The sequence below is a fragment of the Neofelis nebulosa genome, chromosome 3 (assembly GCF_028018385.1).
Source record: "Neofelis nebulosa isolate mNeoNeb1 chromosome 3, mNeoNeb1.pri, whole genome shotgun sequence".
In the NCBI taxonomy this organism is placed as follows: Eukaryota; Metazoa; Chordata; class Mammalia; order Carnivora; family Felidae; genus Neofelis; species Neofelis nebulosa.
Window position 1 is genome coordinate 149,094,738 of NC_080784.1, and position 13,354 is coordinate 149,108,091.

The window sequence follows — 13,354 nt, forward strand, 5'->3', positions numbered from 1 at the left end:
TGCATGTACTCGCTCACTCTCTCAAAAAATAAACTTTTAAAAAAATGCCAAAGAGAAAAATGGAAAAAGCACAGAAGATGGTAGACTCAAACTCAATCATATCAATGATGACATCAATGAACTAAACCCTTCAATTGAAGGGATGATGTCCAAAAGAGAGGTTAATTAAATGCCCTTTTCAAGAGATTCACTTTAAATACAAAGACACAAATAGGCTGAAAGTAAAAAATATGATGGAAGTTAAACCATGTAAACATTAAGTGTAAGAAACCTGTCATGGCTATTGTATTAGGCAAAAGAGACTTCAAGACAAAGTATTACAGAAAAAAGGACATACTGAGAAAGGACTAATTTATCAGAAGTAAAAATTTTAAGTCTGTATGTATACAAAGCATTTTCAAATTTTAAGAAGCTAAACAAGTACAAAAATAAAGAAAACGGAAAAATTCTCAATTAGAACTGGAGATTGTAACATAACACCCCTCTGTTTTCTTGCCCCCTTTCCAATTTCTAGAGGTTGCCTGCATTTTGGGTTTCATGTATCTTTTCCATTTTGAAAGCCAACAATCACATCATTCCAGTTCTCACCCTCACATCTCTTCCTAACCTTTTCTAACCTTTCTTATTGTTTAAGGGACTCTTGTGATTACATTGGGCCCATCCAGATAATCCAGAAAAAAAAATCAACATATTTTATTGTAATCTGATTAACAACCTTAATACTCCCCTTACTACCCTGGCATAACCTATTCACAGGTTCCAGGAATTAGGATGTGAGCATCTGGGGGGGTGGGGGGGGAGAAGGTAGAAAAAGGGATAAGCATATCTTGTCTCATTGAGCTTTGCTTTATTGTGTTTCACAGATAACAGTTTTTGTAAACACAAATTTAAGGTTTGTGGCAACCCTACAGCAAGCAATTATGTCAGCACCATTTTTTCAAACAGTATTTGCTTACTTTGTGCTTCTGTGTCATGTTTTGGTAATTCTCATAATTACCAATTTCAAACTTTTCATTATTATATTTGTGATAGTGGTCTACAATCAGTGATTATAACCTGCTAAAAGTTCAAATGGTGGTTAGCATTTTTTTTTTAGCAATAAGGTATTTTTAAAATTTTTTTAATGTTTATTTTTGAGAGAGAGAGAGAGAGAGACAGAGAGACAGAGAGACAGAGAGACAGAGAGACACAGAGACACAGAGACACAGAGACACAGAGACACAGAGACACAGAGACACAGAGACAGACACAGAGACACAGAGACAGACACAGAGACACAGAGACAGACACAGAGTCAGAGAGAGACAGAGTCAGAGAGAGACAGAGACAGAGAGAGACAGAGACAGAGAGAGACAGAGACACAGAGACAGAGAGAGACAGAGACAGAATCTGAAGCAGACTCCAGGCTCTGAGCTGTCAGCACAGAGCCCCACACAGGCCTCAAACTCACAAACTGCAAGATCATGGCCTGAGCTGAAGTCAGATGCTTAATCAACTGAGCTACCCAGGCACCCTAGCAACAAAGTATTTTTTACTTAAGGTAAATTCTTAGACATAATGCTATTATACACTTAATAGACTACAGTATAATGTAGACATTGCTTTTATATGCAGAGGGAAAAATCATTTCATTTGTTTTATTGTGAGATTGGCTTTATTGAGGTGGTCTGGAACCAAACCTACAACATCTCAGAGATATCCCTATATACTGCCTATTATACTTTCTCAAAATTTCCTATTTCTTGACATTCTAGCCCCCACTAAAAAGAAATTAAGGAAAACCAAGATAATGTATTTTCCCCAAGTATAATCTATTAGGTTATCTAACATTTTTAATTGTTACAATATGATCCTGGAAATGTTAAACCCATGTCATCTAATTTAAATATCACCTTAATTTATTCAAATTGTCAGCCTTTCCTTTTTAGAGTGCTGCTTATTAGAGAATGCCTGGAAGACAACATTAGAAGCTTTTAGTGAAGGTTAACACAGGCTATGAATATTAACACCTATTCTATTTTTGAGAACTCAATTCTGTTCTTAGAAAGCATTTAAAAATGTGGAAAAGAAATATGTACATTTTGGGCACATCAATCTGTACTGTTCACAATGGCCATTTGATTATAAATGGCCTAATTTTCCCATTATTTTCTTTCATCTTATTTTTCTCCTCCTGGTCTCATTTTCTCATTATCAACCCCTGCCTCTTCTACACTACCATTCAAAGTTCTCCAGAAAGTAATTGCACAGTTTTAGTAATTAAGCCTGTTTTCACAAATTACTTGGCTCCACTATTGGAAAATAGTTGAGCAGGAAGTCACTGTAAAGTGGTTTCTTCTTTATTAACTGAACCTAGACATCATTTTTTCTTAGGAATTCTTAGCTGGCACTTCACTAGTTAGGACTATCACTGCAGCAGTGGTGACCACAGAAATCCTCATTCCATTGAGCAACAGAGTCAAACAGTTGTAACTCCTTGTCTAAGGTTGAGGCAATCTGCTATGAAACTTGTTCCTGAGACTTTTAAATTCCTTTTTCTTTACTCTTTCAAGCAGAAGACCTTTTTTTTTTTTTTTTGCTTCTAGTCTGAATAAGCATCTCTCTTAAACATCTGGTGTTCTCTTCAGTGATATTTCATGAACATATTCTTGGGAAAGTTATTATTTGCCAACTTATCATAGAAGACTTCTTAGACTACTTGTAGCCTTAGTAAAACCATGGTAGAATTTATCTCTAATTTCCAAATTTTCCTTTTAAAATAAATGAAGCCATCTTGCTTAATAAACCCATATATATTTGTGAGATTTTCTAACTCCTTGTACTCTGTTGAATATATTTATATAATAGCCTCTTGTTTAAAATACAGAGGAGTCATTTGCAGATTCACATGAAAGTGCAAGTAAAATTTAAGATGAATTGACTCATTCACATTTTACCTGAACTTCAAGGAGTAAAAACAAATTATAGACTTTTATTGTATTCTTTAATTTTAAACACAGCGTTGACAAACTCACCAGATATTTAAATTCCTCCATTAAACTGATTATTATTGAGGATTTATAACATTGAGTTTCTGTACTAGCTGTTGGGAACACTTAGATGAACAAATCTCAGCTAGAGTAAGAACACTGTGGGTAAAGAGAGCACAGTGCAGAAAGACTCAGTGCAGCCTAGAAATTCGGGTCTCTTCTGTATTCCAGAATAGTATATCCATGTGCCTACTCAGCGTTCCTCCTAACACATCTTCCCCAAACGCTCTCCTTTAGTATGTTCTATAACAGAAAATGGCATTAATAATCCAACTTGCTTAAACCAGAAACCTGGGGGTTCACCCCTGACTTTTTCTCCCTTTCAACATTGGTCAGTCACCACTGATTCTCTCTCCTAAACAGTCTCCTCATCCCATTGCCAGAACCACCGGCCAAGCTACTGTCAACCCTGGTCTGGACTCCTGAAGCAGCATTCAAACCAGCCTCTCTGCATCTACTCTCATCTCCTCTGCATTCTCTACATACTTACCACTCAGCACTTTGCAATTTTGTTTACATTATCTGCCTTCCTAACTAGATTAGAAGGTCCATGAGGACTATGGAGGTCTGCAGGTAATGGTAATACCAGCAAGTTTTCATGATACCTTCCAAAAAGTGGTGTGAATTAAATATATGTTAAATAAAAAATTGAAAGTTTCAAGAGCAGACACAAAGGAAAGTAAGGGCTCTTCCAATGAAAACAAAGGGAACAAAGACCTTTGGAGACCCAGCAATGCAATGTGCTCAGTAAACCACAAGCAGTTCAGCTGTACTAAATTTTAATATGCAAGGCAAAGAGTATCTTACAGAGGTGCATAGAATGTAGTCATGAACTTTAAACAGAGGCATTCAACTAAAGGTTATAATTAGGCAATAATATGGTCTCCTTTGCTTTTTAGATAAATAATAGCAACAGAGGGAGGATTGATCTAAAGATCGGTTAGAGAGCCTTGAATTGCAGATGACCGGAACTGCAGCTTGAGTCAACTTAAATAAAAAGGGAGATTGGATATTGGAATTTCTCATGGGAGTCAAGAACAGGAAAATTGTTTGGCTATGAAGACTACCCTGTATGAAAAACAGGGCTTTCCCCATAAGGTTAGAAACAAGACCAGGATCACCACTCTTACAACTTTTATTCAACATAGTACTGGAAGTCCTAGCCACAGCAATCAGACAACAAAAAGAAAAGGCATCCAAATTGGCAAGGAGGAAGTTAAACTCTATTTGTAGAGGACATCATACTATATATAGAAAACCCAGAATAATCCACATACACACACACACATACACACCCCTACTAGAACTGATAAATTTAGTAAAATCGCAAGATACAAAATCAATGTACAGAAATATGTTGCATTCCTATACACCAATAGTGAAGCAGCAGAGATAGAAATTAAGAAAACAATCCCAGGGGTACTAGGGTGACTCACTTGGTTAAATGTCAGACTCTTAAATTCAGCTCAAGTCATGATTACAGGGTTGTGGGATTGAGCCTCGTGTCAGGGTCTGCACTGACTTTGGAGCCTACTAAAGATTCTCTTTCTCTACTGCTCCCCACCATCCCCACTTACAGCGCTCTCAAAAAAAAAAAAAAGAAAGAAAAAAAGAAAAGGAAAGAATCAATCCCACTTACAATTACACTGAAAATATTAAGATACCTAGGAATAAACCTAACCAAAGAGGTGAAAGATCTATACTCTGAAAACTATAAAATACTGGTGAAAGAAATTGAAGAGGACACAAGGAAATGGAGACAATCCATACTCATGGATTGGAAGAAAAAAATTGTGAAACTGTATATACTACCCCAGAATACTATACGGTTTTGTAATCCCTATCAAAATACCAGCAGCATTTTTCACAGAGCTAGAAAAATGCTCAAGTTTGCATGGAACCCAAGCAGCTAAAGTAACTTTTACAAAGAAAAGCCAAGCTGGTAGTGTCAATTCCAGACTTCAAGTTACATTACAAAGCTGCAGTGATCAACACAGTATGGTGCTGACACATACATAGGCACATAGATCAAAGTAGAAAGAGTAGAAAACCCAGAACTAAGTCCACAATTACTTGGTCAATTAATCTTTGACAAAACAGGAAAGAACGTCCAATGGGGGGAAAAAAACCGAAAACAAGCAGTGTCTTCAACAAATGATATTGGGAAAACTGGTCAGCTACATGCAAAAGAATGAAACTGGATCACTTTCTTAAACCACACACAAAAATAAACTCAAAAAGGAAGACAGACCTAAATATAAGACCTAAAAATCATAAAAATCCTAGAAGAGAGCACAGAAAGAATGGTCTCTGACATCAGCCAGAGCAAAGGGTTTTAGATAGGTCTCCTGAGACAAGGGAAATCAAAGCAAAAATAAACTATTGGGAGTACATCAAAACAAAAAGCTTTTGCACAAAAGAATCAACAAAACTAAAAGGCAACCTGCTGAATGGGAGAAAATATTTGCAAATGACCTATCTGAAAAAGGGTTAGTATACAAAAAACCTACAAAACTCAATTAAAAAATGAGCAGAAGACATGAACAGACATTTCTCCAAAGACAACATACAGATGGCCAATAGATGCATGGAAAGATGCTCAACATCACTCGTCATCAGGGAAAGGCAAATCAAAAGTACCATGAGATGTCACCTCACACCTGTCGGAATGGCTAAAGTAAAAAATACAAGAAGCCACAAGGTTTTGGCAAGGATGTAGACAAAGGGGAACCCTCTTGCACTGTTGGTAGGAATGCAAACTTGTATAGCCACTCTGAAGAACAGTACGGAGGTTCCTCAAAAAGTTAAAAACAGAACTACCCTATAATCCAGTAATCGTGCTACTAGATATTTGTCCCCCAAAATGCCAAAACACGAATTCAAAGGAATACATGTATTCCTATGTTTATAGCAGCATTATTTACAACAGATAAATTATGGAAGCAGCCCAGATATCCAGCAATAGATAAACGGATAAAGAAGATGTAGTACATGTACACAAAAGGATATTACTCAGACATGGAAAAAAAAAAATGAAATCATGCCATTTCCTACAATATGGGTGGAGGTAGAGAATATCATGATAAGCAAAATAAGTTAGAGAAATACAAATACCATTTGATTTCACTCATACGTGGAAGTTGAAAAACAAATGAACAAAGGGGGGAAAAAGAGACAAGCCAAGAAACAGACTCTTAACTACAGGGAACAAATTGATGGTTACCAGAAGGGAGGTGGGTGGAGGGATGGGTAAAATAGGTGATGAAGATTAAGGAGTACACTTCTGGTGATGGGCACTGGGTGATATATTCAATTGTTGGATCACTATATTGAACACCTGAAACTACTATAATACTGTATTTATACTGAAATTAAAGAGCTTAATAAAAAAAATACCCTGCAATCTAGGTTGTGTTCAATTCCTACTCTGCACATCAACTTTAAGGATAATTACATACTTTATGCTACTAACATCCATCTCATCAGGTCATTCATCAGGGCAAGATACTGATAATGCACTTTATACTATTAAAGAGAATCTAAATGAAAAGAACACTCTGGGAAATGAAATCATTCTGAAGAAGGTCATTTGTACTATCATACTATAATGGGACAGTTTCTAAACAGCCTGTAGGATCATAAAAATGTTCAAGATACTGCTCTGGTAAAGAGTATATGGTCTAAGAGTTAGTAAAAGAGAATAATAGGTAAAGAAGCAAAGATGGGCTTTGTTTCACAATTTTGCCTAGAACTATTTTTTTTGTGTGTGAAAAACCTACATTCCTTCTAAATCCAGTGACAAGATAAAAAAAAATAAGTAGTGTTTAAGATTTTTAGTTTCTATACCCAATGTAGGGTTCAAACTTATGACCCTGAAATCAAAAGTCACATGCTCTACCAGCTGAGCCAGTCAAGTGCCCCAACCAATTCTTTATAGGCAAGACAACTACTGTAAAATTCTACTTAAATATTTAATAAATCTGTTTAAAAATATATTTCAATAATAAATTTAAGTGGCCATAACTGCTACTATAATACAGTAGCAGATTTCAGTTGGCTGTTTTCACCTTTTGTCCCCATCTGACTTACTAGTAGTCATTGCGACATGAGACTTCTCATTTAAGCCAATTATGATTATTTCTTCCCAGTTTTAGAATAGTTATAAGCAATGAACATTTGAAAGATTAGAGAGTGATACACAAATAATACTGAGCAAAGGCTCGTATATTTAGCTATTAGCAGGTGAGAGCTAATTTTCAGTTAGAAAAAAACTCAACCAAGAGAATGCTTTTGGCAGCTTGTGTAGAGATTACTCAAGAGGACTCCTAAATGAGATGTTGCAATTCTTGTTACATGTAGTTTGTCATTAAACAGAAGTGATAGAGGTTATTGCAAAAGCAGAGATAAAGTTATTTTTTAAGTGAAAGAACAGGCTGATCTTAAACTCTGTGGCAAATTTAATAGGAAACAATATAGTCTATCTTTGAATGAATCAAAAGAGGACTGAAATACTGTTAAGTAAACTAAGAACGTATGTTGTGTTATCTTAATGGAACTTATCAGTTATTCTCAAGTCTGGGCTTCTCAGTTATTTTTAAACTCTTTGGCCCTAATTTAGAGTGGATTTCCAAATAATTCACAGTAAGACTAAAACATTTTTTAATTAACTTACAAAATAAACCAGTAGTTTAGCCAAAGGAAAAGTTTAGAAGATTTTGAGGCGGCAGAAAATTCATCTTTCAACAGTATAGAGTTGGTTCTTGAAGTGCAAGACTATCTTCCCATATGGTCTCTAGCAAGGTTTGTAGTATCTTTTAATCTCCTTTACCACATAGATGTCCATTGGCCTTACAGCAGTAACTAAACAAGATCAAAGCAGAGATCTTTTCCAACTAACAGGACTCCATTTTTTGAACCTAAAACCCTACTATTTTCAATATAGATGGTGGATCAGACTAAAGATGTAACTGTTTAGTGCAGTTTACCAAGATTTGGAAGGAATCTGCCCATGTAATTAATCCTTCGCTACTAAATCATTACTGAAATTCTAAATTACTTGTCTGTGATGGTCCTAAAGCCAAGATACAGTGTTGGCTTTAAAATATTCTGCTGAGTTCCAGTGATCTTCTCAGTTTGGAGAGCTCTGCCAGCAAAGAAATTGGACAACAGCTAAAATAAGAGGAATAGCTAATGTAAACAACAGTAATAGAGAACATTAATGTTATCATGGGTTTGATGTCATGGTAAACTCTGAACATGGATTATCTTCATTAAGCTCACAACAATCTTGTGACAAAGGTACTAAGAGTTATCACTACTTTGCATAGGAGAAAAAAATCAGGCTTAAACAAAACTTCCCAAGGCTATAGGGCCAATAGGAGCTGAGGGAGGATTTGATTTCATAGCTTATGTACCCAACCCTTACCTGACTCAGTTTCCTGAAAAGAGGGCTACTCCAAGACCCAGGGACTGACCTGATTCCAACGATGGGATGAATGATAACTATGCCTTTCTGGGTAATTTACAAAACCTATCTGGGGCTTGGTTCCCTCTTCTGCATTCTACAAGGCCACTATGAACTCTCAGGTTATACTATTCCCAAACATATTAATTGTAGAGTGTTTGTAGAAAGAACTTTAAATGAGCTCCAGGGAGTCCAACATTTGCCACTAACTTTTGTGATTTGGGGCATTTACCACCACCACCTCCATCACCCCTAGTTATTTGCCCTTCAAGGGTTATTTTTAATATGTAGGTCAGTGCTTTAAAAAGTGTAATATAGGACATGAAGTACTATCCCACTGTATTCAATAAAATTTTAAAACATTAAAATTATGGAATGGGTGATAAGTTGGCTTCTCATTCTCTCCCTGCCCCCTTAGGACTTAAAAACAACTAGTCTGTGATATTTTAAAGATAATCCTTACTTGTTGTACATTTAAAGAAAGGCAGACCAATAGAGAGAAACCTTCAAGTTTCCATTTATACATGAGAAGGGTAGAGACAGTCCCAAGATGCTTAACTCACAGGGCAGGTGGGAAATGTGCCCATTAATACATTAAGTACATTTTAGTAAAAAGCAGCAGTGGGGGGAAAAATTCTATATATACCCTGACTCTTGCAGTTTGACAAAGTTAATGATTAAAATCTTCTACATTTTCCCCCAGGGTGTCTATTTGTCTTGATTGATATTATTTTATCTCTTATGGTCCAAGGATGACTGCCCTTGCTTCTGTGTAGAGATTAATAATTGATTGGTTCATAGTCAGGAATCTTAGTAAAAGGGAATTGGTTACTTTGGGCTGTCACTTTTACTGGGTGACATACAGGAGACGGGGTGCTGCAGAATCACCAGCAGAAAAATGAAGAGAATCCTGGTTCTTCTGCTTGCTGTAGCATTTGTGCATGCTCTAGAAAGAGGTAAGACTTCCACTGGTGTGATCATTTATAAAAACTCTTAGTCTGATTTTCCATTACCCTTTTGAAAAGTTACACAAAAATTAGAGAACAGAGAGTTGGTATACAAGAACAGAGTTGGTAAACATGTTGAGAAAGGATAGAATCAAAAAGGCACTAATGTGAGCTCAAATGTGGCATATAGCATTTAATTGGAATAGACAAGAAATCAAGAATCTCAGAAAAGAAAATTGAGAAGACTATTGTCCTTCTTTGATTTTTTTGAGAGCCAAGATTTGGAGAGAATCGCTTGAAATTAGAAATTCAGTTGTTAGAAGATAATGCAAATGGAAGCTGTGGTCAATCAATGAGCACTTTTCCCCCTAGACTTCAAAGATTTATGGTCTTTGAGAGCATAATACATTCTATCAATGATGCGTGAAGTCAGCAAAGATCCTAGATCCTCTTTAAGGAATTCTGTGTATGTTTAATATTTGAAAGTGCATTATAGCTTCTAAAACATCCACATGAAAGAATATAGCTTAATTATCTTAATAACCATGTTTTAGATTTTTCATTAATATTCTTTAAATGGGAGGGGCACCTAGATGGCTCAGTCAGTTAAACGTCTGACTCTTGGTATAGGTAAGGGTCATCATTCATAATTTGTGAGATCCAGGCCTGCATTGGGCTCTGCACAGAGATTCTCCCTCTCTCCCACTCTCTCTCTCTGCCCCTCCCCCAATTGCTGGCTCACTCTCAAACGTTAAAAATTTTTTTAAATATTCTCCAAATGGCATCTCGTCTTTGAGCAATGTTTAAAAATGTTTTTAAATGATAGAAGCTGAAATAGAAGCATGCGACTTCATGAAAAGTTTCCAAGCTTCAAATTCATAATCCTTTCCAATTTCCTTCTCTGGTTGATTCTTTAGTGCTTCTAAGGAAATCTGCATTCATCTTGGAGAAGTGAAACTTACATTTAGTGCTATCTGTGAGCAGCCTCACTCAAGTCATGTGGTAGTATTCATATTAACAACATATCTAACCAATAGAACAAGATGTATAACCCAGAAATTACCGGTTACTGTGACATGAATAACTTTATTCCTCTTCTCTGTACATTCACTTTTCCTTGATCTTTTATCCAAGTTATTTTACATTTTAAGTTCTTCATATATATATATATATATATATATATATATATATATATATATATATATAAATATATATATATATTTTTTTGATGTTTATTTTTGAGAGTGGGTTAGGAGCAAAGAGAGAGAGGGAAACACAGAATCTGAAACAGGCTCCAGGATCTAAGCTGTCAGCATAGAGCCCCACGTGGGACTTGAACCCACAAGCCATGGGATCATGACCGGAGCTGAAGTCGGATGCTTAACCAACTGAGCCACCCAGGCACACCTCATTTATAGATTTTTAAGTAAGCTACAGATCCTATGCTCGACTACAAAGTCTGAGATCTCATGGGGTATAAATTGTGTCCTTTACAAGAGCTCTAAATAGGCCATGTCCCAGGAAACCCTGAAAGCTTACTCCTTTGCCTATGGTTTCCCTGGGGCATATACGAACCTGAGAAATCCTACTGAAATACGTTCACATCAAGATCTTCAAAACACAGAAGATCTAGTAATGGCTAGGTCCTGGGATTGTATGTGGATGCCCAGCATAGGACAGGGGTCATCATTTTGGACTGCTGACTCTGTAAGTGCATATTGGCTTCCCAAAGGATCACAAATGTCCCCTGGAAAACAGTATTCTGCAACCTCTATTTTGACATTCAGCACTCACTCAGGCTCTAATGAAATGGATCCTGAGAACTTCAATTAAGTTCAGACCTTAAAGGAAGCTTAACAATGAACTTCAGGTTACTTAGATTCCAAAGGTCAGATGATAACCCCCAAGACATAAAATACATTTATAAGTAATAAATGTCCAATATTTGGAAATAGTACTCCTGACCCACCAGTCCTGAGCATGACCCAAATGACCAAGTCAATGATTTATTAGGGAGCTAGGTAGGCTCTCTTCTAGCAGAAAGTTACTATATTTTATATATATATATATATATATATATATATATATATATATATATATATACACACACACACACACACACATATGTATATATATGTATGTATATAAAATAAATGGAGTTGAGAGGAGGCTTGGATGGTAGACAATAGGTATGTGTTGCAGTTCAATTATAGTTCTAGAGAGCTGATCAACAATCCACAACATGTATCTAGAAGACCTTTTTCCAAAGTATATTTCATTCAAGACTCATGTTAGGAAAAGTTTTATGGCCAAACACATAAGAAATAAGCCATACATTAGTCTCTCTTGGTTGGTTTACAATCCATGTCTTTGTTACCCTAAAGGTTCCAAGAAATCATACAAGAAAGAGACCTTACTTCACCCAGTTTCCCAAACACACGGGCTCTTTCCTGAAGTGTCCAGACACCATGGAAGTATTCTTTGGGAAACCTCAGGTTTAAGATGGATACTGCTGCAGCTCAACATGAATAGCGGCTCCAGTCAGGCCAATCCTGTCCTATCAAATGGCCCTGGAGACTTAGTGCACAAGCCCTTGGGTACATCTTGGGAGAAAAGGGCTTACCAAGTATGCCAAACCCGGATGGAGTCTTAAAAACACCTCCACATTAGCTACCCCATGAGAGGCAAGAAGTCTGTGTATGCCAATCACCTCTCCATTCAAGTTTCTTTCCTCAGGACTGAAATCTAAAATCTATCTCTCCCTCTCCCCAAGAAAGCAGCAGGAAGGCTGACACAGCTACACAATTACTAAGGAAATAATGCTACGGGAAATAAGCCTCTGCATTTTATAGGAGCTGTTGGCAAGAGCAGGATCGATTATTACAAACATTTTCCTTTTTGCTTGAAGTATCTCATTCTCAACATATGTACTATTACTAGATGGGGTATCAAATAGCAGGAAGAAAGTAAGTGCTTTGAGTTGTGGGGGAGCTGCAGTTATCCTTCTCCCGCTTGCCTGTCAGAACAGCCCTAGACAATGTGGGTTATCCCAATCTCCCAAATCACCACTGAATCACCATTTCTCTTTTCCACAAGCTCCACCTTCATCAGCAGCCATATTAAAAATAAGTTACTCTAAGCTTGATTCAAGAGCATCGCTGCGCAGAATGTCAGAGAAGTAATTTAGGATACGTAGAGATCTTCTCTGTTTTCTTAGATAGGTCTTTGTATCCTCTCTGCAAAACCTACATAAATGGTTACTGAGGGGGTGACCCAGGATAGGAGGTCTACATGATGAAAAGGAGACAGCCATGAAAAGATCTAGAAGTGTGTTTCAAGGTGAAGGAACAGAGGTATAAAAGTCTTAGAACAAGTATGGCCTGAATCAAGTTCACAAAGCAGCCAGAGAAAAAGCACAAAAGAGGCTTAGCTCTTTTTGAGGGAAAAGGAGGAGCAGCTGAAGTCAGAGAGGTAGCTAACTTTATCACAAAGGCACTGTTAACTTCCCTGGAAATTAATAGCAAAGTTACACTCCACTTTTAGGTACAAAGCCAGGTACACACTCACCACCATATGGCTAGTATAGGGAGAAGTATGTATGCTTTAAGCAGACATGAGGTTAACCTAGGAGGAAGAGATGAAGATTTTTTTTTAATGTTTACTCATTTTTGAGAGAGAAAGCATGAGCAAGGTAGGGACACCAGATGGCAGAGGGGGATGGTGGCAGAGGATCCAAAGTGGTCTCTGAGAGGGCATCAGCGAGCCCAGTGAGGGGCTTGAACTCACGAACCTAACCATGAGATCATGACCTTGGCCAAATTTGGACGCTCAGCCAATTGAGCCACTCAGGTGCCCCAAGAGATGAACAATCCTTAATAGGTGTCTATTACCCTTCTCCCTGGGTGTCTATGGCC

General features: G+C 37.0%; 1 protein-coding gene across 1 annotated transcript in view; it reads left to right on the forward strand.

The window, feature by feature from the left end:
* Window positions 1–9,233: 9,233 nt before the first annotated feature.
* The window catches only part of GC (GC vitamin D binding protein), a 31,280-nt gene continuing 27,159 nt past the window's right edge, over window positions 9,234–13,354 (forward strand). The window contains exon 1 of the mRNA XM_058722323.1: window positions 9,234–9,449. Within this exon, the coding sequence (XP_058578306.1) occupies window positions 9,392–9,449 (58 nt within the window). The 5' untranslated portion in view covers window positions 9,234–9,391. The remainder of the gene's footprint in view (window positions 9,450–13,354) is intronic.